The 26,187-nt window shown below is 41.3% G+C and overlaps 1 protein-coding gene across 2 annotated transcripts in view; it reads left to right on the top strand.

Moving 5' to 3' along the window:
- The window catches only part of LOC141101798 (multidrug resistance-associated protein 1-like), a 716,249-nt gene that overhangs the window by 632,672 nt on the left and 57,390 nt on the right, over positions 1 to 26,187 (top strand). For both annotated transcript variants that reach the window (XM_073591133.1, XM_073591135.1), the window contains 2 exons: positions 546 to 647; positions 8,459 to 8,605. In XM_073591133.1, coding sequence (XP_073447234.1) covers positions 546 to 647; positions 8,459 to 8,605 — 249 coding nt within the window. The remainder of the gene's footprint in view (positions 1 to 545; positions 648 to 8,458; positions 8,606 to 26,187) is intronic.

Raw genomic sequence — 26,187 nt, 5'->3', positions numbered from 1 at the left:
CAGTGTGAACCTAGCCTCAAAATTTGTAATATTGTAGCAGCCATTGTCCCTTATGATGGAAATTTTTATGTTTGGGAGTAAAACCTCTCAGAAAAGTAGCAGTGGAATTTTTAATACTTATTATCTTCTATCTGCGCTATTTTCAATGTCGATTACTTACATGGTTATTTCAGTTTTCTGTGGATTGCAGCCAAAGTGAACCAAATTATTTTTTTCTTGTATCTCATGAAGACCCAGTTAGATTCCCACCTTAACATTTGCTGAAGTAGTTACTAAGAATATTAACAGTGTTACATTTAAAGATGGATTCTTCAATATGTAAAATTGATAAATCATTTTGGAGCTAAGTTGCAAGTAAATGGCACCAGGCCAGGTTGCAGCCTGCGGCATGGATGTTTTTTGACATTGCTGTCATTTATAGATAGCCCGTTCATGATTCAGAATTTTTTCTAGCTTACATTTCAAAAGGTGGGGATAAAAGCTTTATTAGCGTGTGGATTCTAGTTAGTTCTGCTTTGTAGTCTACATATATTTTTCTTTTATAGGTGACAACATACCTGAACTGGCTGGTAAGAATGTCATCAGAACTGGAGACCAATATAGTGGCAGTAGAGCGAGTGAAGGAATACTCTGATCTGGAGCAGGAGGTACAATGCAAAAATTCAAAGAGTTATGCTTATCGCTGTAATAGTGGTCTTAGAGCAGCTTTGGACAATATAGTGCCTTGAAAAAGTATTCATACTCCTTGAAATTTTCCACATTTTTGTCATGTTGCAACCAAAAACGTTAATGTATTCCATTGGGATTTTATGTCGTAGACCAACACAAAGTGGCACATAATTGTGAAGTGGAAGGAAAATTATAAATTGTTTTCCAAATATTTTACAAATAAATATCTGAAAAGTGTGGCGTGCAATTGTATTTAGCCCCCTTTACTCTGAAACCCCTAACTAAAATATAGTTCCTTCAGAAGTCACCTAGTTAGTAAATAGAGTCCACCTGTGTGTAATTTAATCTCAGTATAAATACAGCTGTTCTGTGAAGCCCTCAGAAGTTTGTTGGAGAACCTTAATAAACAAACGGCATCATGAAGGCCAAGGAACAAACCAGACAGGTCAGGGATAAAGTTGTGGAATAGTTTAAAGCACGGTTAGGTTATAAAAAAATTATCCCAAGCTTTGAACATCTCAGAGTTCAATCCATCATCCAAAAATGGAAAGACTATGGCACAGCTGCAAACCTTCCAAGAGATGGCCGTCCACCTAAACTGAAGGCCGGGCAAGGAGAGCATTAATCAGAACAGCAGCCAAGAGGCCCATGGTAACTCTGGAGGAGCTGCAGTGCTCCACAGCTTAGGTGGAAGAATCTGTCCACAGGACAACTATTAGTCGTGCACTCCACAAATCTGGTCTTTATGGAAGAGTGGCAAGAAGAAAGACATTGTTGAAAGAAAGCCATAAGAAGTCCCGTGTGCAGTTTGCGAGAAGCTATGTGGGGGGCACAGCAAATATGTGGAAGAAGGTGTTCTGGTCAGATGAGATCAAAATTGAACTTTTTGGCCTAAAAGCAAAACGTTATGTGTGGCAGAAAACTAACACTGCACATCACCCTGAACACATCAACCCCCCTGTGAAACATGGTGGTGGCAGCATCATGTTGTGGGGATGTTTTTCTTCAGCAGGGACAGGAAAACTGGTCAGAGTTGATGGTAGGATGGATGGAGCCAAATACAGGGCAATCTTAGAAGAAAACCTGTTAGAGTCTGCAAAAGACTTGAGACTGGGGCAGAGGTTCACCTTCCACCAGGACAACAATCCTAAATATACAGCCAGAGCTACAATGGAATGGTTTAGATCAAAGCATATTCATGTGTTAGAATGGCCCAGTCAAAGTCCAGACCTATATCCAGTTGAGAATCTGTGGCTTGAAAAATACTTGAAAATTGCTATTCAGACAGTTTCCATTCAATCTGACAGAGCTTGAGCTATTTTGCAAAGAAGGGGAAAAAATTTCACTCTCTAGGTGTGCAAATCTGGTAAAGACATACCCAAAAAGACTTGCAGCTGTAATTGCAGCGTAGTCATTTTCCTTCCACTTCACAATTATGTGCCAATTTGTTTTGGTCTATCACATAAAATCCCAATAAAATACATTTATGTTTTTGGTTATAACATGACAAAATGTGAAAAGTGTCAAGGGGGATGAATACTTTTTCAAAGCATTGTACAATAGTGGCCACCTGTGCAGACACAATTCCAGTGCACTCTGACAACAATAATGGTCAAAGATAAGTACGTTCATGAAGTGGGGTGGATAGAAGTGTAGAAGTATAGGCAGAAGCTGATAATGCCTCTCATCTCTTTGGGGTAAAAATGGCAAAATAACCTATTCGATTGATGTTCTGCATCTGCTTACATCAACAAGCACAGGATTGCACTCAGTCCAGCCAAATTCCTAGATGAAGATTTTTACAGATACGATACCTGCCTTTTTTTTAATCAAATTAAAGGGGTGATGCAGCATTTCCATTGATTAGAAAAAAAGAAAAATTTTTTGTATTATTTATTATTATTATATTGTAAATTTTTTGTAAATATTTTATTATATCTTTTCATGTAACAACACTGAAGAAATTACACTTTGCTACAATGTAAAGTAATGAGTGTACAGCTTGTATAACAGTGTAAATTTGCTGTCCCCTCAAAATAACTCAACACACAGCCATTAATGTCTAACCTCGATGGCAACAAAAGTAAGTACCCCTCATTGAAAATGTCCAGATTGGGCCCAATTAGCCATTTTTCCTCCCCGGTATCATGTGACTTGTTAGTGTTACAAGGTTGCAGGTGTGGTAAATTTAGTGTTATCGCTCTCTCTGATACTGGTCACTGGAAGTTCAATATGGCACCTCATGGCAAAGAACTCTGAGGATCTGAAAAAAATAATTGTTGCTCTACATAAAAATGGCCTAGACTATAAGAAGATTGCCAAGACCCTGAAACTGAGCTGCAGCATGGTGGCCAAGACAATACAGCGGTTTAACAGGACAGGTTCCACTCAGAACAGGCCTCGCCATGGTCGACCAAAGAAGTTGAGTGCATGTGCTCAGCGTCATATCCAGAGGCTGTCTTTGGGAAATAGACGTATGGGTGCTGCCAGCATTGCTGCAGAGGTTGAAGGGGTGGGGGTGGGGTGGGGGGGGTCAGCCTGTCAGTGCTCAGACCATACGCCGCGCACTGCATAAAGGTTGGTCTGCATGGCTGTAGTCCCAGAAGGAAACCTCTTCTAAAGATGATTCACAAGAAAGCCTGCAAACTCATTACTTTACATTGTAGCACAGTGTAATTTCTTCAGTGTTGTCACATGAAAAGATATAATTAAATACGTACAAAAATGTAAGGGGGTATCTCACTTTTGTGAGATACTGTATATAAAAATGCAGATTGTTTAGTGAAAAAGAAATGCTCTAGTGACGAAATGGTTAATAATGTGTTAATGAATACAATGCAGCATTTGTGTTTTTAATATCTGTCTAGAGATTATATTTAACCTTTTTATTACAAAGCAACCCTTTTAAATACCTTTCAGGCCCCAGGAAACCACTTCTAAAAATCATAATTTCTCTTACACTTATTGACGGGCATCGCTCTTCTGATTCTTGACCGTTGGGTTTATACCACCACCTACAGGAGTAGGACACTTGCAGTCCTAGCTGGTATGAAACCCATCTCTGCTATAAACAAGCCAGGCTTTTTGCCTAATGTTTAAGGAGTAGCTGTTCAAGAAAGGCACTAGTGGCCACCCTGATTTACTCACTGCGGGAGACATTAAAGATTCAGGACCCCTGTGGGGCTGTCGATGATGTGGATGTCCCCTTTGGTATGCATAAACTGGCTAGTGTTGCTTATTTTGATAGATTTATTTACAAGGATAGAGAATGTCAAGTAGCCAGAATTGGTGTTGAAAAATGTCAGGCAGATTATCTCAGTCCCCCAGACAATGGATCAGGGGGAATGGTCCCTACATCTGGACATTTTCCATCTTATCTGCCTACGTTGGGGGACCCCGGACCCCCTGCCAGGTGCAACGGTTGCGCTGGCAGCATTGTGGGACCATTATCATCTAATTTACGCCTTTCCTCCTCTCAAGCTACTCCCTCGCCTGCTGTGCAGGATAGAGGCTGAAGGGATTCTGATCTTTCTGGTAGCTCCAGACTGGGCTTGTCGTCCATGGTCTGGCTGGTCACGGCTGCTCCGTGGCGATTGCCTTTTTGGGAGGACCTCCTGTCCCGGGTCTGGTCCACTACCCTGCTTTACTGTCTCTGGCTTGGACGGTGGGGCTATTGAAGCCAGGTTTTTGAGGAAGAGGGGATTGTCAGGTTTGGTGATCCCTATAATGTTGGAGGCATGCTAGTCTACCTCTTGGAAAATATATAGTCGCACCTGGACGGCTTATATTGCCTGTTGCAAGATCTGGGTGTCCGTCCATGTTCCATTTTGGTGGATAGGGTTTTGGCCTTTCTCCAACAGGACATTGCACAACAGCTTGCCTTAAAGAGGAAGTAAACCCTCCCACTCTGATGCTGCTTTTCATTTAGTCCATTATAATAAGTAATTATCAATCTATAGCCACTGTAATCCAGCCCAAATCGCATATTACTTACCGTTTAAAGAAACTTTAAAAATCTTGTTTCCAGGGGTTAGGCAGCGCCATCTTAAGTATTGTTTTCTGAGTCCACAGTAGATTGTATTTCTGCCCTTACATTGAAACTGGTGGTGACAAGAGCTTAATGGAATGAGACAACCAACCCGCATCCCTTTATACATATACAATGGACGATTTTTCCTCTTAAGTGGGATTTTAAAGGGTGGAAGTCTCAAAACAAGGTATAACAAAAAGTATAAAAAATTATCAGAATTTTATTGTATCAAAATTTTAAAAGAAAAACATGTGCTAGAATAGAAACAATGGATAAAAGCAACAATGGATGCCAGAATTAACAAATGATGAAAAATACAACCAGGATATACATGACAGGTCGACAGAGCTACACAAAACCCCACAAAGGCTATATCAGCAAGGAGCCAATTGACAGTGCAGGTCCAACGCGTTTCGAGGCTTTATAAAAGGATTACGACCTCTTCTTCAGGGGCTAGAGGTAAGGTGTATATCTGTCTGCGAAACATTGTTACAAAAAAAGAAACAAAAAGACACACAATGAAAAACATATTGCAATAGCATGGTTAGGATACATTTTTTGTATTTACATCACAATCTGATTATGTAAATAGTTGTATATATGCATGATTTTCTGACATTAATATGTTTTTCATTGTGTGTCTTTTTGTCTCTTTTTTTGTAACAATGTTTCGCAGACAGATATACACCTTACCTCTAGCCCCTGAAGAAGAGGTCGTAATCCTTTTATAAAGCCTCGAAACGCGTTGGACCTGCACTGTCAATTGGCTCCTTGCTGATATAGCCTTTGTGGGGTTTTGTGTAGCTCTGTCGACCTGTTATGTATATCCTGGTTGTATTTTTCATCATTTGTTAATTCTGGCATCCATTGTTGCTTTTATCCATTGTTTCTATTCTAGCACATGTTTTTCTTTTAAAATTTTGATACAATAAAATTCTGATAATTTTTTATACTTTTTGTTATACCTTTTTTTGAGACTTCCACCCTTTAAAATCCCACTTAAGAGGAAAAATCGTCCATTGTTCTGCCCTTACATTGAGCACTTCCTGTACCGTTAACCAAGCCTCCTTCTCAATCCAACGTTTCTATGGCAACCCTGTTTACCTGCTCATAGCTGAATTGTTTCATCTTATAGTATTTACTTGTGCTGATTAACTAGTGTTTGCATGTGTCAGTCTTATCAGCTTCAGCTGATAAGGCTGCAATAATGCTGTCCAATGTCCAAGTTTACACTGCATGTGATGTCACATGGTCACATGGGGTATAGTAGGAAGCTCTGAGTAATCATGCAGTCTCCTGGGATTTCAGTGTTGTGCTGTAGGAAGTCCTGATAATAGACAGACGAGTAAACACAGTGTGACGTAAATCAGGGGAGATCTAGGCATGCTTAGTGAAGTCATTCTAAAGCACAAAAAGGATTACAACAATACTAAGCAAGTAAGGAGATCTCTACAAGCAGTGTTCATTAGGGTTTTTTATGTTGATTTACATGGGACAAAGTTGTCGGGGAGAGTTTACAACCACTTTAAGTACCATTAATGGCACATTTCTGCCTTTGTGGTTTTTTTATCAGCTTCCCTTGGCCATGCATTCCTTGATTAGCAATTTTATCTTCTGGTGTTTTTTTTATGTGGCATCTCCTGTGTGTTTCTTGTTGCGGCCATGGGTCCTGAACTTGGTCTTCAGGGAAGCCCCCTTTGGAAGTATTTGGGATATTCCTCTAAGGTTGTCCTCTTGGTCGCCATTGCTTCTGTGCAGCGGGTGTCAGAACAAGCAGCCTTATCTTGTGAATCTCCCTCTCTGGTCTTGCACAAGGATAAGGTAGTTCACCGTCCATGCCCCCCCCCTCATTTCCCCTGAAGGTGGAGTCAGATTTTCACCTGCATGAGGATATTGTCCTGCCTTTCTTGTGTCCATGGTCGCCGCATCGTGAGGTTATGTTGCACTCCTTCGGCCTTCTTCTGAAAGTCAGATTCTCTTTTTTGTGCTCACAAATGGTCTGAGAAAAGGCCTGGTGGCCTCCTCTGTTGGATCTGACAAACGATTGTTCTGGCGTACACCATTAAAGTGGTTCTAAAGGCTGAAGGGGACCCGAAAAGAAGGGGATCAGAGCTACTCTGTGCAAAACCACTTCACAGAGTAGGTAAGTATGACATGTTGTTGTGTTTTTTTTTTTTTTAACAAACCTTTAGTATCACTTTAAGGGTCGGCTCCTCCCTTCCCCATTGCAGCACGCTTCACCAGGGTGATTAGTGCCTCCTGTGCGTTTCAACCTAAGGCGTCTGTGTCTCAGGTATAGAAGACGCCTTCCTGGTTGTCTGTGAACAATTTTAAAACAATTTTACAAGTTGATGTGTCTGCATCTTCGAGGCTTGTTTTGGTTGCAAGGTTTTGCAGGGCGCTGTTTAAAAACCCTTTGTTTTTGGTTTGCCCATTCCTCCTTGAGACACTGCTTTGGGATGTCCCAATTGTCAAGAAACAGAAGAGGTATGTCCATCAATGGACGTAAGAGAAAGCAGAATTTTTGTTACTCACTGTAAAATCCTTTTCTTTGAGTTTGACAGACACAGCACCCACCCCTTTTTTTGGAGTTTATACTTCTGACACTGCTTTGTGACTAACTGGCTTGCCTATAGCAGGGAGGGGGTATATACCAGCTATGACTGCCCATAGGCGGTGCTGTGTTCTTATTCTGCTTAGTGTCCACTCCTGTAGGTGGTGATATAAACCCTATGATCAAGAATCAGAAGAGCTGTGTCTGTCAATGAACTCCAAGAAAGGGATTTTACGGTGAGTAACAAAAATCCCGTTATCTACAGTTTACAGAACATTAGCCCGATTAGTAAGTTTTAGTTATAATAATCAGAAAGCAATGTGACATATCTGACACTGAGAGTAGGTAATTAACGGCTGCTTGCTATGGGCAACAAAATAATTTTAGGTAATCATGTAATAAAAATTGTATTTTTAAAAATGGAAGCTCAGAAAAATGTTCTCTGATGTCTGCTGGCAAATCACACCTTATGTGTATCTAAGGACATGGCGTGAGCATTTTTTTTTCTTTTGGTTAAGAACTTCTACCCAAAAATGCAGTCAAACCTCAAAACAATTTTTCATTGTTCTTTTTGATTGTTCCTTCTCCATAATGCCTGGCATTTAGAATTTGTAATGCATCACCAGCTGACAATGTGTCCATTAGTATTGAGATAATTCAATTCTTCACAATGAGCAGTCCTTGAACGATGTACTTACTTAAACTGTAACAAGAACATGAATTTGAAGATTAAAACTAGCATTTGTAGTGGAAATTCAAGCAAAACTATAAGATCCTGTATCGATGAAAGTTGCCCAGCAATAGCACTAATTCTACAGCACTAAGAACAGGGGTGCACCTGCCCACGCACCGAAAACACTATGCTAAAAATCTTTGCTTTATTAATTCAAATCTAAAAAAGTATTGCAAAGTGATGCTGTATATTTTTCTGTAAATACCAAATTTAAGTGAGAGACAGAATGAGTATGTCACAGATTATATCCACCATATGGCTCCTATAACTGGTCTATGTATATCCACATCTATACTTTCAGCAAGAGTGTGGATAATAAAGGACAAGTGTGTCCCCTGTTGACTAGTAAAGAGCTTTGGCTCTATTCTGCGGGGCACTGCGGATGATGAAAGGCTTTGCTGCCTCCCTGAAGCCCAGCTTACCAACAGTGTGGATGCGTACTATGCTTTTTTTTTCTTGGATATTTATTTAGGCTCCATGGACTCTTCTGGAGACTAAACCAGAAAACAGCTGGCCTCATGAAGGAAAGATAGAGTTTCAAAATTTCTGCTTACGTTACCGTGAAGATTTAGACCTGGCATTGAAGAACATTAATGCTACTGTCCAAGGTGGGGAAAAGGTAAGTGGACAAGATTTAATAACCAGTTATGATTTCCTCTATTTTTTATACAACAGTGCCATTGTTTGCAGAGAAATTTGTGAACTGCAGTTCATGCAGTCGTAGCAATGACAGGGGTTGGGACAATTTAGAACACTTCCAAAGAGTGCTCGCAGAAAAGTCACCTTTTCATTCATGTGGTTTAACCAACAGACAAATTCAGTGTGGAAATTATTATTGTTAGAATGATTCCTTGCTGAGTGAACACTAGTTGCACACCAGTTGCGTGATCGTGGAAATCGCATGCAGGCTAAAAGCATTTGTTTACAATTCAACTTCTTCTGCCTGCCGATGGAATTGTGGTTCACTTGCTGTCTACAAAAATAGCCAAAGTTCAATGTTAACATTTGTAATATTCTTCGCTTAAAGCTGAATTCCAGGCATGATCTTTATTGCATACTTACATTGGTCCAGCTTGGAGCACTTACCAGTATGCATATTTCAAGGAGAAAGCTGGGGAAGCTGACTATCGCTGCAGTAGTTGGTACTATTACAGTGAAATCCCTTATCTTCTGGCTCTTGTGCCAGATGGGTCACTCACTCAGCACTACCGCCATTTGTAGAATGCCTTGTATTTTTTTTTTCAATGAATAGACTGGGAGAGAGTATTATTATCATGAATGTAGAACAGAACTGGGAGTGTTTTAAATCAACTGTATGCAAACACACTGCAGAACATAGTCTGGTAGGTTTTAGGTTTAAAAGGCTAAAAGTAAAATCTATTTAGCTAACATCGGAAGTTAAAAAAGAAAAAAAAGCCATACAGAAATTTGAAAGGGCATTTAATAAGTTCACCTTTACAAATAAAAAAATAAATGCACATTTGTTTTGCATATAAAAAAAATATGCATTTATTTCTTTCTTTTTGTTAGGAGCTGTAAAGCAGCAGTCCCCATGACTACAGTGCAGCCCCATATATATTACAGTACCCCCTTTACAGTGCAGTCCCCTTTACAACACAGTGCTTCTGCAGTCTGCCCCCCCACCCCACCCCACCCCTCCTCTCTAACACAACACTTCCCCATGCTAATGTCTGCCTCCCCTGCACAGGGATCAGATTCTACTTCTTGCTCAGAAATCCTCAATTTGCACACAAATCCAACAAACCATCTATGCTGGAGGTGTAAAAATACCACTGGTTACAACCTTTTTTATTCCTGCCCACTACTACAGACATTTTGGAAGGAGGTCAGACTTTAGTGTTCCCAATTGCCCAGCGTTCTTCCTTCTGCACCATTTCTCAAGATATATATGAAAAATCGTTCTTTGCTACCTCTTAAATGCTGCAAAGGCCTGCAACCTCCTAAAAATTGTCCTCTCCCGACTCCCCTGCCAGCCCTTTGTCATTCTATTAGCAGGGCAGGGGGCGGGAGATCTATTCTATTCTGATCTGCAGCTCCTCCCACCCTCTGCCCTGCTGATTGGATGACATCGGCGGGTGGAGGAGTCAGGAAAGGACAAACCGGCATTGCTGCACAGCAGGAGGTTAGTGCCGACCTAAGCCCCGTGCGGACTGTGGCCGCTGGTCATCAACAGGGCCCGGGGGTTGGGGACCCCTGCTGTAAAGTATTGCACCCATGATCATGGGTGTAATGCCACAGTCCTACAGACTGTCTGTGTAGCTGTCTCTACCTCCAATACGGGCAGGCAGTTACACAATGACAGGAATCTCAATGAACTACCTAGAGCGCTCAACAGCACCCTGGTAGTTCATGAGAACTACAAGCCGACAGGCTGTTGTTACTTGTAGCTTTCATATTTACAGAATACTGTGAATGAATGACGTGACCAGGCATTTTTTGTAGATTGTGACAGCGAGCGGGGGGAGAAAATCCCTGCTCGCAAGCAAACGTGTGATCAGGGGGTGCGGAAGCAGGGGCATCCGTACCATGTTAAATTTTGCACCCTGAATATGGGTGTAACATGTTACGAAAGGTGGACTTGTCCTTTAGAGAATGAAGGAACAGAATTTTTTTGAAAGCTACAAAGAATATACCGAAATATGTAAAAAGAAAACCAAGGCCACAAAATTTTAAACATGACGGTGCAAAAGAGACAAACCTCCAAAAATTATTTAAATATATTAATTAAATGATCAGATTTGAGCATGTAGGCCCTCTAACCACATCATGACCAGCGAGGTACCTGTGCAGCCACAGACATCCTGGTACTGAGCCGGCTCTTTTGTAAAAGCAATCCTTATGGCTAACTAGGTCAAATGGGGGCTCTCATAATGGGGTTGGTATTGACAATGCCTCAAAAGAACCACAATGACTCAAAATTGATATGGGCCATAGGGCTTACACTCACGTATCTTCAGATAGATGAGCTCTGTTATTTCAAAGTCATTGCTTCTCAGTTTTAGATTCCCCTTAATAACTGTCAAGGTACCATTGGCAAAATGACAATATGGTGCCTTTATTTAAGTAGCTACACCTGTTAGTTTCACTTTTTTAGTCGGGAAGATACTTGAGAGTTTGAAAAAAAAAAAAAAAGAGGATTTGCTGGTAAACAATTTTAAAGACAATAGTTAGCACTGATTCAAAAAAGATCAAAGTTGTCAAACAAATCTGATTTCTTTTTATTAAAAGGTAATCAAAAACGTAGCAAGGGAGTGGTCATGGATAAAGTATACTTGGTTTTTCCAAGTATGCTTGGCTTGAAAAATGCAGTTCATATTAAGCATAGAAAACTGGCTAAAATACTGTATTGAGAGCAGTGAATACTTCAGTGTTGGGACTTTTTAAATGGTTTATAAATGATATATAGTTTGTGATTAAAAGTACCAATTCCAAATTTTCAGATGACATCAAGCTATGTAGCGGAATAAGGTCTGTTCAGCATGTCTACAACTCAAAGCAATATTTAATCCAAAAGCAAACATTTATACCGTATATACTCGAGTATAAGTCGAGTTTTTCAGCACATTTTTTTGTACTGAAAGTGCCCCCCTCGACTTATACTGGATTCAAGCACTTTTCTGCATCAAAAAATTTCATTTTCCGAACAGACTTTGGGGCCCCGTATCTCAGGGCCACTTTGTGCTAGGAACCCCAAATCTGGGGTTCCTAGCACTAAATGGCCCCGAGATACGGGGCCCCAAAATCGGTTCGGAAAATATCATTCTCTGCTGCAGAAAAGTGCTTGACATTTTCTGAACTGACTTTGGGGCCACGTATCTCAGGGCCACTAGGAGCTAGGAACCCCAAATTTGGTGTGCATACCCACTGGAACTGGTACCATAACATATCCAAAGCTGGGGTTCCTAGGACCAAGTGGCCCTGAGATACAGGGCCCCAAATCCGGTTCGGAAAATGTCATTCTCTGCTGCAGAAAAGTGCTTGACATTTTCTGAACCGATTTTTGGGGCCCTGTATCTCGGGTACCCTTGGTGCTAGAAACCCCAGCTTTGGATATTTTATGGTTCTAGTTCCACTGAGTTTGGCGTTCCTAGCACTAAGTGGTCCCGAGATACGGGGCCCCAAATTCGGTCAACTGTGTCCATCTGCAGCAATGTCATTTCGGGACCATTTGGGTTTAGAGACCCCAAATTTTGGCTGCAGCTAGGGGGCATCTAGGAACCCTTAACTACCGAGTTTGAAGTTCGGGGGACCTATGGCTGCAAATGGGCATTGTTGACCCTCTTTTCCACTTACAGTAGCTGTGCATTTCTCACCCTCGTCTTATACTCGGGTCACTAAGTTTTTCCCATTTTTTTGTGGTAAATTAGGGCCTCGACTTATACTCGGAACGACTTATACTCGAGTATATACGGTAATACTGCTGCTTACCAATTCTTAAATGTGATAATCACATTCTGTTTTTTTTTTTCTTTATTTTTACTTGGTGATCTAGCCAGAAAGTCTTCTGTTTTCCAATAGAACAAGTTGTCCTGCAGATGTAGCAGTTAGAGGCTTGAGACAAACCATTGAACACTGACCTGGATGGTTAACATTGGTCAGCTTTTATATATGTGAAACCTTTATCTCACAAGGAACAAAACTGTTGTTGTAACTGCTTAAAGGGTTAGTTCACATTTAACCACTTCAGCCCCGGAAGAATTTACCCCCTTCCTGACCAGAGCACTTTTTGCGATTCGGCACTGCGTCGCTTTAACTGACAATTGCGCGGTCGTGCGACGTTGCACCCGAACAAAATTGACGTCCTTTTTTTCCCACAAATAGAGCTTTCTTTTGGTGGTATTTGATCACCTCTGCGATTTTTATTTCTTGTGCTATAAACAAAATAAGAGCGACTATTTTCGAAAAAAACGCATTATTTTTTACATTTTGCTATAATAAATATCCCCCAAAAAATATATAATTTTTATTTTCCTCGGTTTAGGCCGATACGTATTCTTCTACATATTTTTGGTAAAAAAAAAAATCGCAATAAGCGTTTGATTGGTTTGCGCAAAAGTTATAGCATTTAAAAAATAGGGGATAGTTTTATGGCATTTTTATTAATAATTTTTTTTTTTTTTTACTAGTAATGGCGGCGATCAGCGATTTTTATTGTGACTGTGACGTTATGGCGGACATGTCGGACATTTTTAACACATTTTTGGGACCATTGTCATTTATACAGCAATCGGTGCTATAAAAATGCACTGATTCCTGTATAAATGACACTGGCAGTGAAGGGGTTAACCACTAGGGGGCGGGGAGGGGTTAAGTCAGCACTAGGGAGTGATTTCTAACTGTAGGGGGGATGGGCTAGCTGTGTCACTACTCTGATCACTGCTCCCGATGACAGGGAGCAGAGATCAGTGACACTTGTCACTAGGCAGAACGGGGAGATGCTGTTTACATCAGCATCTCCCCAATCCTCCTCTCCGTGAGGCGATCGCGGGTATCCCCGTGGCGATCAAGTCCGCGGGACCGCGACCCGACTCACAGAGCTCCCGGCCAGCGCACGCAATGGCACGGCGGGAAATTCAAATGGACGTACCTGTAAGTCAATTTGCCCAGCCGTGCCATTCTGCCAACATATATCGGCGTGCGCCGGTCGGGAAGGGGTTAAAACACTTCCTACATTCCAGTTAAGGGGCCCATATTAATACAAAGCACTGTGCAGGTTAAAAAAAGCAGTTCCTTTCATTACTTTATTTCCTGTAAAGCTGCTACTTCTGGTTGCAAATATTTCAAATGTTGCATTTAAATTACCCTCATAAGTACCTCTCTTACTCGGTATGGATAAGATTCTCCTCTGTGTAACTTCCTGAATCCCATGATGCCTTGTCCTTTGCTCTCTCCCTGTGCACTCTGCACTCCTCTGTGACACCACCTCTGCCTCAGCACCAGAATGAGCAGAGCTCACTCACAAGCAGCTGTACGGCAGAATGTTTCTTTGCTTTCCTACACCTCTCTGTAATGCTGCTCCCCCTCGGCACTGGAAAGAGCAGAGCTTGTTCACAAGCAGCTGCAAGGCTTAGTATATTTACCTGCTTTCCTATGCGCAAGTAACAAATCATCACAGTGGGAATGAGTAGATATATGAGTAAATGGTGCGCTGGGTTCTGTGCTGGGACCAATCCTATTTAATTTGTTCATAAATGACCTGGAGGATGGGATAAACAGTTCCATCTCTGTATTTGCAGACGATACTAAGCTAAGCAGGGCAATAACTTCTCCGCAGGATGTGGAAATCTTGCAAAAAGACCTGAACAAATTAATGGGGTGGGCGACTACATGGCAAATGAGGTTCAATGTAGAAAAATGTAAAATAATGCATTTGGGTGTCAAAAATATGAATGCAATCTATACACTGGGGGGAGAACCTCTGGGGGAATCTAGGATGGAAAAGGACTTGGGGGTCCTAGTGGATGATAGGCTCAGCAACGGCATGCAATGCCAAGCTGCTGCTAATAAAGCAAACAGAATATTGGCATGCATTAAAAGGGGGATCAACTGCAGAGATAAAACGATAATTCTCCCGCTCTACAAGACTCTGGTCCGCCCGCACCTGGAGTATGCTGTCCAGTTCTGGGCACCAGTCCTCAGGAGGGACGTACTGGAAATGGAGCGAGTACAAAGAAGGGCAACAAAGCTAATAAAGGGTCTGGAGGATCTTAGTTATGAGGAAAGGTTGCGAGCACTGAACTTATTCTCTCTGGAGAAGAGACGCTTGAGAGGGGATATGATTTCAATTTACAAATACTGTACTGGTGACCCCACAATAGGGATAAAACTTTTTCGCAGAAGAGAGTTTAATAAGACTCGTGGCCACTCATTGCAATTAGAGGAAAAGAGGTTTAACCTTAAACTACGTAGAGGGTTCTTTACTGTAAGAGCGGCAAGGATGTGGAATTCCCTTCCACAGGAGGTGGTCTCAGCGGGGAGCATTGATAGCTTCAAGAAACTATTAGATAATCACCTGAATGACCGCAATATACAGGGATATGTAATGTAATACTGACACATAATCACACACATAGGTTGGACTTGATGGACTTGTGTCTTTTTTCAACCTCACCTACTATGTAACTATGTAACTATGTAGCTTATTCCACAATGGATTTGTATCAAAACTATAAAAAAAAAAGAAAATATATATAGAAATAAAATATTAGTGCCACTATCTTCAATACGATAACCACATACAGCAAATTTACAAACATATATAAAATATATATTGGCCCAAAAAATATATACACTGTATAATCCTCATCTTGCACAAATCTTTATTGTCCACATCCAGTGCAATATCCAAAAGTAACTGATAAAACAAAGTCCGAAAAAATCAAAAAAAGTTATTGAATGATCCCACAACAAATGAAGAAAACTCTTTTAGTAGACTCTTATCCTCTCTTAGTGACAAAAAACACAAATATCCACCACCAGCCATCAGTGGGTGAAATGGCCACTTGCTTTACGATATGACCATAAGGTCAAAAAAAGCCTTTACTCTCAATTAGGTCTCCAGGTCCTGTGTGATTCCACCTGCTACGATCCATCTCAGCAAAGGTTCCCTTGCTGGGACTAGCTCGATCCACGACTCACGCCTCCATTATATACTTAAATATAAACTAGAGCTCATAGCGCAATAATGCTATAAAATACCACTTTGAATAAAATGTCGATTTTTGCACTCATATTGAAAAATGGCTGCCATATTCAATCTGATTGGCTGAGCAAAAGGGGGAAGTGTTCTCCCTGTATTTATTGATGGCTCTTTCAACCTGAAATTAGGTCCTTGATGACGCCCTGTGGGAGGGTGAAATGCGTTGATCTTTCCTGAGTCCAACAGACTATTTTTATTTTTATTTACATATTTATAAGCAATTTCGTGCTATTTGGTATTTATTTTTAAGTTTACATGTATTTTCTAAGTTTAATTTTACCAAACCGTTGTGTCTGTACTGTTGTGACAGTGTGTTGGATGCACACACAGAAATTGAAACCTTTTTAGAGACAGGAGCACCACACCGGGTGTTGTCACCAACCCGGACGTCGGCTTAATTTTAGGTGGGGGAAAAAACTGATAAGACATGATCGATCAATAAATTTTCTCTTTTACGAGCGACTCAGACTCCAGTCTCCAGACACCCACACCAAAATGGCCGCCGCAAAACACCAGTGCGCAACCGCACCAAACACACGGCACACTATATAAGCATAAGAGGTGTAGCAAGATGGACGCCCCAGTAGACGTCTGATGACGAAACACATAGGGCGGGACACCCAGAATTGCTGCACAGTGGCACACACTGTGACGGCTCGTACCCCTGCAGGGGGAAGTGGATCTGGTGAGTGCAAGCATAATAAGAGCACGCTGTTGAAGCACAACAACCAAGCCAGCACCTGGACAAGAAATTTCCCTTGTATTTGGTTTCCAAAGAGGAATATCACTTGGAACCATCCAAAAAGACTTTCTGAAACAAAAAGAAATGTTGTTATCCAACAACACTGGTTTTTAAGCACACAAGTCACTTTATATATCAGCACAAGTCACTTTGTTGTAAATACTATCACTTTTACAGGCACTACTTGCACTTTGTTAATTTACATATGATATGAACTATAAGATTGTGGTTTTATTTGAAGTAAGTAACACGGTATTTTGAATTGAATAATTTTTTGATGCAATATTATCACTTTTACAGACACCACTTGCACCTTGTTAATTCACATAAGATATGCATTATAAGATTGTGGTTTTCATCTGAAGAAAGTAACACGGCAATTTTGAACTAAATAATTTATATTCAAGCAACATCACGCTTAGAATAAGTTTCTATATTTATAAAAGAAAAAAATTTTTGGCAAATCACTGCCAGAGACTTAAACACCATACATTTGTTTTTTGAAACACATTTTGTTCATTAGTATTATTCATTCTCAGTACACATTGGGATTTTTTGGGGGATTTTTTATATGTTTCTAGTTGTTTATTTTGGCATTTTGACACTCACACATAAACAAAGGAACTGTGGAAAGTACAACAGTGGAGGTCACCATTGTAAAAAAATCTCAAAAAATTATAATAATAAAAAAAGTTTTAATTTTTTTATTTTAGAAGAGCAGCGCCATATCTACTCCTGCTTTCTATACACTTTCTAATACATGCCACCTAGGTGGAATTGTATTTGTAGTGGCAGCAGCTCTATATCTCAATAGTTTTATACCCATTGCGCGGATTCACCTTACACATCTTTCAAAAGGGGGATGTGCTCTCCCCATATTTATTGATGGCTCTTTCAACCTGAAATGAGGTCCTTGATGACGCCCTGTGGGAGGGCGAAACACGTTGATGTAATTTCCTGTCCTGAGTCCAACAGACATCACTTGCGGTTATCGGTGGAACGCACTCTAATAGTGGCGTTTCCTACAATCTTCTGACACTTTATGCCTGTATTTACTCTGCATTTTGTAAGTATCCATTCTACTTGCGCAATTAAAATATTGCCAAACGATACTTCACTATAGTTCCCTCCTTTTATTTCATTTTGGGTACTAATTTCTATGGATGATTATCATGAGCATGTGAGAGCTGCCTGGTGAATTGATGTTAAGCAATCCCTGGCCACCAATATAAGCCTGAAACGACCCCTAGACTGAAAAGCTAAGGGTCCATCCCATCCGGTGAGTGGGGGACACAGGGGGGGGTGGTGTGCACCTCAAATTTTTGGAGCACTTTATGGATTGGAGCACATTGTTCACTTTTATATGGACATCACTCACTAATGAATTGGATTATATGATTATTTAAGTCATTGTTTATTATTGCATGCGCTGTAATATATATTTGTTTCTATGTGTGCTACATTTTACTAATTAAAAATAGCGTCATCTGTTGGATCAAATTTCATGAAATAACAGAGACCAAAAGATCCCAATAAAACTAACTAGCAACATCTTGTATACAAAGAAGGTGAAGACGCCTACTACAGCTAAACCAGTAGTTGGAATAGAACGCTATCTACTGCATAAAAATACATGAAAAATCCTGAATGAACTAAATATGCCAGACTAACCATATCTTATGGATATATAAAACCTTTTAAGACTAGATCAATAATGTGATTTAAAACCATGTAGATAAAATTCTACATTCATCCTCTGTGGTTGACTGCTGCACGCCGATGTACGTCCTTACTTTGAGGACGGATATCGTTGTTATGGCAGCAGCTAGCTGCCGTAACCCTGGTATCCCCGTGTTTGGCTGGCAGTCCAGTACAAGATAAAAGTGGTCTCTGCGGCGGATTCGCAGCGAGATCACTTTTATCGGTGGCAGGAGAGGGGGCCCGCCACGATCCAGTACCCTCCACCACTTACTGGAGCCGTCGGCAGCGGCAGAGGCAATCGGATCCTTCCCGTGGCTGTGCATGGAGACAAGTGAGGGGAAGATTACCCCCACCCGTCTCCATGACACTGCAGGGCGGAAGCGACGTCAAAATGTCACTTCCGCCCATATTTCTTAAAGGGCCTTTTTTTTTTTTTAATGACAATTTTTTTTTTTTTTTTAATTGCATTTTAGTGTAAATATGAGATCTGAGGTCTTTTTGACCCCAGATCTCATATTTAAGAGGTCTTGTCATGCTTTTTTCTATTACAAGGGATGTTTACATTCCTTGTAATAGGAATAGAAGTGACACCCTTTTTTTTTTTTTTTTTTTTTTTTTTTTTTTTTTTTTAAACAGTGTAAAAATAAAAAATAAAAGGTAAAACAAGAAAAAAAAAATTTTAAACACTCCCCATCCCACCGAGCTCGCTTGCAGAAGCAAACGCATATGTGAGTAGCGCCCTCATACGAAAACAGTATTCAAACCACACATGTGAGGTATTACCGCGATCGATAGAGCGAGAGCAATAATTCTAGCCCTAGACCTTCTCTGTAACGCAAAACATGCAACCTGTAGAATTTTTTAAATGTCATCTATGGAGAATTTTAAGAGTAAAAGTTTGTCGCCATTCCATTCAGTTTTGAAGCGTGACATGTTGGGTATCAATTTACTCGGCGTAACATCATCTTTCACAATATCAAAAAATTGGGCTAACTTTACTGTTTTCTTATTTTTTAATTAAAAAAAGTGTATTTTTTCAAAAAAAGTGCGCTTGTAAGACCGCTACGCAAATACGGTGTGACAAAGTATTGCAACGACCGCCATTTTATTTTCTAGGGTATTAGAAAAAAAATGTATAGTGTTTGGGGGTTCTAAGTAATTTTCTAGCAAAAAAAACTGTTTTTAACTTGTAAACACATCTAAAAAAGAGGCCCGGTCCTTAAAGCAGAGTTCCACACAAAAATGGAACTTCTGCGTTTCCGAACCCTCCCCCCCTCCGGTGTCACATTTGGCACCTTTCAAGGGGGAGCAGATACCTGTCTAATACAGATATCTTGCTCCCACTTCCGGGCATAGATACCCCCGCCACCCGCGGGTATCTACTCAACTTCCCGCCCCCCCCCAGACAGACGGGTCCCAGGAGACCGCAGAGACCAGTGGGAACACGCAGCGCGAGTCGCGCATGCGCAGTAGGGAACCGGGAAGTGAAGCCGCAAGGCTTCACTTCCTGATTCCCTTACAGAAGATGGCGGCGGCAGCCCCCATAGCAGAGGGACAGATTGGCTTCGGGTGCCGACATCGCAGGCGCCCTGGACAGGTAAGTGTCCATATTTTAAAAGTCAGCAAATGCAGTATTTGTAGGAACCGGCGGAACTCCGCTTTAAGTGGTTAATTTGAAAATCCATCTTGATTCACTTTTACTCAATTCTCAAATTTTGTTACTCCCTCTCCAATGTGTCTTATATTTCTTAATTGCCCAATAATGAGTTATCTTTCGCAAGATGTTGTGCAAAAGGTTTTGACATACTGTGTTTAGTAAAACCTTTCTGTATATTTTGGACGTGTTCCCGTATTCTATTCCACATAGTGTGTTTGGTTCTCTCTCCCTACATAACGTATCATACATGGACATTGGAGAATATATACCGCCCCTTCTGTTTTGCAGAATATAAAGTCCCTAATTTGGTAGTCCTTTTTTTTTTTCTTGTAGCATTAGAGGTAAACTTCCCACACTTTTGACCATTATTCTTAGTATTCCTACATGCATAACATCTTTTGCATGGGAAAAAACCTTTTCCTGGGAAAAAGGTGAAGTTTCTTGAGGTATTAGGGAGGTCAGACACATTTTTTGCAATAATATCCCGTAAGGTTGGTACTTTTCTATATATGAATCTTGGTTGTTCAGATAATGTCTGCAGTTGTCTATCAGCTCTTAAAATGGGCCAATGTTTTCTAAAAAGTTTTTCCACCTGCTTATGTTGTAATTTAGTATAATGGGTAGGTCATATGTGTTTTTTTTTTTTTTTAATTTTTGGTTCTTCTCTGATTAATTTGTTTCTTTTCAATCTAGATAGCTGTTACGATCAATGGGTTTAAAGAATGTTTTAGTTGTCAAATGATGATTTTCCAGATTAATACGCAAATCAAGGAAGTGAATAACTTTCTCATGATATTCAAAGGATAATTTAATATTTTTCTTATCATTAACCGCTGAAAGAAATTATTTAGACTCTCCTCATCTCCAGCCAATATAACTATAATATCATCTCTAAATCTTTTATATTATAGTAGAAGTTCCTTTGGTGTGTCATTAAAAATAGAAATTGAAAACTATGGGACCCAAACGTGAAAAATCAAAAGTGCCCAGTAATTGGGCATACGATGGTTATGGGGGTCCAGGTACTGCCCTGGGGGACATGTATCAATGAAAAAGAAGTTTGTAAAAAAACATAATTTTTAAATAAGTAATGATTTATTGATGCTTAAAGTGAAAGCATGAAAATGAAAAATTCCTTTCAATATAGTGGCTGGGGGGTCCCCTTCTGTATTGTGTATAGAATAGATTGCTGCAGCAGCAATTGCATTTATAAAGCCAAAAAAATTTAAATTTTTCCTGCAAGCTTTCTTTATTTTGTAAGCAACGGCTTGCAGAGCGAGTCTGTATGATGAGGCTACAATGTAGTGCACTGGGAACAAGATTCCAGATTTTTGGGATGAATTCTGGTGTCTCTTCCACAGACTTTGGATAGAAGTAACAGGTGCGGAAAAATTGGGCTTTGGGTGTCGGTGGTGCCTTCACACCGTAACCCTATTAAGGTACTTTAGATGAAATCAAAAATTGGCCTTGCTCTCAAAAATTGCAATGATATGCAACTGTCAAACAGTCGGGAAAAGCATTAGATAAACTCCTCTTTAAGGTTCATCTTCTGCACTCTGTGGGGATGGGATGTAACGATGGGCAAGGAGGGTTACCAACCAAAAGTGATCCCTCTCCTTTACGCCAAGTATTCTTGGGTCCTTTCGCAGGCTTTGAAGCAAATTTGCGGAGGCGTGAGAAGCAGACTCCTCGGGGTCATTGAGGATTATAGTATCTGGAACTGCCTCCTCCCAGCCACGTACTACTCCCAAGGGTTCTGGGGATGGAAAACCATTACTTACTGTTTGACGTATTGTCTGCCTCTGCTTCGGTGCCTCCAAACAGAATCCTCCTCCTCCTCCCTCTCTTCTTGTGTGTTCTGTGGAATAGGAACAATGGTGTCTGCATAAAGTGGGCCTTGAGAGGAAAGGAAGTCGTCCTCTTCCTCCCGCTGCTCTGCCTCAAGTGCCCTGTCCATAATGCCAGGCAGAGTCTGCTCCAGCAGGAACACAACAGGGATTGTGTCACTGATGCATGCATTGTCACAGCTCACCATCTCTTCAAATAGTGACAGTACAGTGCATGCATCCTTTATGAGCAGCCATTGGCTCACACAGGTACTCATTGACAGCCCTCTGCGTGTGCAGCCGCTGCAGCTTTGCCAAAGTCGAGTTCCAACTGGTGGCATGGCACAAATTGGAACTGGGACAGGAGGTTTGTGCCATTATCACACCACACCATTCCTGGCTCCAGCAGGCATGGTGTGAACCAACTCTGGGCCTGCCCCTGCAGAGCTGCAAGAATCCCTGCTCCGATGTGGTTCCTGCCCCTAGACACACCAGCTAAAGCACTGCATTACACATGGTACTTGTGGTTCATAGGACAATTCAGCAGAGGAGGGCATGAAGGAGGAGGAGGGGGTAGAGCAGGCAAATCTCACATCATCTCCACTAGCTGTTAAGAGACGTGGGGGCACAACAAGCTTCAGCACTGAGCCCAGTCCTGCATCCTTCCTAGTTGCAAGCAGAGTTACCCAGTGTGCTGTGAACGAAATATTTAGTCCCTGACCATGCTTGCTGGACCACGTGTCAGCAGTAACATCGACTTTGCAGCTAACTGCCTTGCCCAAAGATGCCACAACATTGCCTTCCATGTGATGGTACAGAGCTGGAATGGCCTTGCGTGAAAAGAAATAGCAACCGGGAACCTGCCATTGTGGTGCAGCACATTCTGCAGATTGACGGAAGGGGGCAGAATCCACCAGATGGAAAGGCAGAAGTTTGTAAAGCCAGCAGCTTTGACAAGCTTGCATTTAGATGCTGTGCATGTGGGTGGGGGTGACTTTTTTTTTTTTTTTGCTGACTATAGTCTACAGCTGGTGGTGTGCTGCTAGGACCAAGGACACCCTGTCCTATACCACCATCATCTCTGTCAGTGGATGCTGCTGAGAGGTCATGAGGTATAGCGGGGGCAGACTGAGATGAGTAAGGAGGAGGAATAGATTTGCGCCCCTTTTGTGTGGCTTTCAGGTGCTCATGCCAACGGGCTGAGCGGTGGGAGGCTAAATGCCTTGTCAAGCATGTGGTACCCAAATAACTGGTAAATATAAAGGATAGTTGGGAAACGTTGGCGCTGCCCTACTAGCAGTATTAAATTATGGGTATATGATCCTTTGTGAAACACCTATTAACAAAATATATTGACTCCTACAGCCTTTATGTGAAAGTGACTTATAAGCTATGCTAGAGCTACCATATGCATGGGGAGAGAGATGATAATACTAGTGATAAAAAATAAGTAATTAAATAAACATCAGACATAAGCTGTGTGTTCAAACCTTAAATGTTAAATGTGAATGGGTGCCTTTTATAAATAAGATCATATAATTATATATGAAATAGTTAAAAGTGAATGTGTAAAAGTGTGTGAGGGCATTTATATGTAAGATCATATAATTATGTATGAAAAAGTTACAAGTAAATGTGTAAAAGTGTGTGTGGGCATTAAAAACCCCAAAGATCAAAAGTTTTGTGACAGAGTGGCACCCCCTAGGGGCTAGCGCTAGTACTGAGAAAATCTAATTATTAGTGATATGAGGTACCATTACCACCATATGGAGTCACGCTCACACGTCATACCCGGAAGAATAGGCTGGAACGCAAGGTGGGACGCACGCTTGGATTTACTTCCTTAGTCCCATCCTTGCCTGCAGCCGTAACCTGTATTGGATCCCTGTCTTATATTTTTTAAATATCTGTATTACGGAAATAAACTGGACATACTACACCACGGAAGCCCCCCGTTTTTTCTTGTTTCTTTACCTGATGGAGGATTAAGCAGGTGGTGGTGCTAACCAGTGAAGGAGCCTATCCGTGAAACCCCTGGCAGGCACTGCGATCTACTGGAGGGAGACCACGGAGCAGAGGAACGGTAGCCTAACCTGGTCGCATTCCAACACCCCAAGACACCCACTCTATCGCTCGGTACCCATGTGGGGGTGATTCTCTCTGGTGAGTGGGGGAACACGGGGGGGGCACTTCAAGTCACCAGCTTTAAAGAGCATGGAAGTCACTATTTATTGCTCCTGGCATCCATGTACTGCACATTCACTGGACTTTGCTATATAACCGTTTTTTTTCCTGAAGACTCTTGGGCATGTTAAATGTACTATTGCTTATTATTATCAGCTGCCTATATAAATACATAAGCTAGCTGCTATAATCCTGTATATAACATATGAGCACTTTTGTGATACGTTATATATATATATATATATATATATATATATATATATATATATATATATATATATATATATATATTAGCAAACAGGTATGGAACTAACCGGTTAAAATCAAGAGGTCTTATAAAAGTTTTACATATGGTGGTAATGGTACCTTATATCACTAAAAATTTGATTTTCTCAGTACTAGCGCTAGCCCCTAGGGGGTGCCACTCTGTCACAAAACTTTTGATCTTTGGGGTTATTAATGCCCACACACACTTTTACACATTTACTTTTAACTTTTTCATACATAATTATATGATCTTACATATAAATGCCCTCACACACTTTTACACATTCACTTTTAACTATTTCATATATAATTATATGATCTTATTTATAAAAGGCACCCATTCACATTTAACATTTAAGGTTTGAACACACAGCTTATGTCTGATGTTTATTTAATTATTTATTTTTTATCACTAGTATTATCATCTCTCTCCCCATGCATATGGTAGCTCTAGCATAGCTTATAAGTCACTTTCACATAAAGGCTGTAGGAGTCAGTATATTTTGTTAATAGGTGTTTCACAAAGGATCATATACCCATAATTTAATACTGCCAGTAGGGCAGCGCCAACTTTTCCCAACTATCCTTTATATTTACCAATTAGCCCCCCTTTTCAGGGAACTAATCAGGGAAAGGCAGCAGCCCTATCAGTGTCCTAAGCGCGGATTCCTTTATCTATTTTTAACCCAAATAACTGGTGTTTTTGCCACGCTTGATGTGCTTGAGACAAAGTTTGCAAATTGCAACAGTGCACATGTGCTAAAAAAGGCTCAGACAGCTGAGCTGTGGGAAGTGGGCCTGTAGATAACAGCTCGACAATGTGATAGAATAGGGTGTCTGCTCAATACTCTTCCATAATGGCTGCCTCGTTGGGGTTGCACCTAACTCTCACTTTTCTCCTCTGCTCTATCTGGCACCAAAGTAGCGTTGGTGACCTCATCATCGTCATCTCCTTCATCCTCATTACCACTGGAGACAACTTGGCAATACGCTGTGGCTGGATGACCTTGACTGCCAATTTGTGTACTGGTGTTCTCCCCTCTCTGTAGGCTTATGCTCCTGCCTTCTTCAACTGCAACCTAAGAACCAACATATGAATCAAGTAATGGCTGTGCATCGTCAAGGAGCAAGTGGCTTACACTGTGTTCACATAACTCAGCTGACTCCTCCATGCCTGATGTTGGGGCTATGGCAGGAATAGCTGTGGACAAAGAGGCAGGTTTAGCCACTCTGGCAGCTGCAGTGAACTGTGCACCAGTCTCTGCTTGGGTGACGGAGGATGAGGATGGTTCAGTAAGCCAGTCCACCACCTCCTCTGCATACTGTGGCTGGATAGCACGGGCAACATCACCAAACAGAGGAAATGATGCCCTACTTGAGGACTGACCACGTCCACCTTTGCCTGTGGACACATACGCTGCCTGCCCCCCTCACAGTGCCATGGGAATGTCTGCCTCGCCTTGTCCTCCCATTAAGGGGCGGGGGGTGTTGGTGCTTATTAACAAAATGTAATATAGATGTGGAAATGTGTACGTGGATGCACTTTACTCAATGGAAAGTGGTGTTTGGTGCACTTTAACCACTTAAAGGGGTTGTAAAGGCAGAAGGTTTTTTATCTTAATGTATTCTATGCATTAAGATAAAAAGCCTTCTGTGTGTAGCAGCCCCCCTAATACTTGAGGTCCTAATACCTGAGGTCCCTCTCTGTCCAGTGATGTCCACTAATGTCTCAGCCGGTCCGAGATTCTCCTTCCTGATTGGCTGAGACGCAGCAGCGGCACTATTGGCTCCCACTGCTATCAATCAAAGTCAATTAGCCAATCAAAGGAGGGGGGGGGGCAGGTCGGGGCTCTATGTCTGAATGGACACACGGAGCTGTGACTGGGCTTGGGTGCCCCCATAGCTGTGGGGGCACTCATCTGGAGGGAGGGTCCAGGAGCATCGAAGAGGGACTTGAGAAAAGGAGGATCCAGGCTACTCTGTGCAAATCTACTACAACAGAGCAGGCAAGTATAACATGTTTGTTTTTTTTATAGGAAAAAAATGAACCTTTACAATCCCTTTGACCACTTCCCGCCCGGCCTATAGCAAAATGACGGCCGGG

This window comes from Aquarana catesbeiana, linkage group LG06 (genome assembly GCF_042186555.1).
Source record: "Aquarana catesbeiana isolate 2022-GZ linkage group LG06, ASM4218655v1, whole genome shotgun sequence".
Lineage (NCBI taxonomy): Eukaryota > Metazoa > Chordata > Amphibia > Anura > Ranidae > Aquarana > Aquarana catesbeiana.
This window is presented reverse-complemented; position numbering and strand designations above follow the sequence as displayed.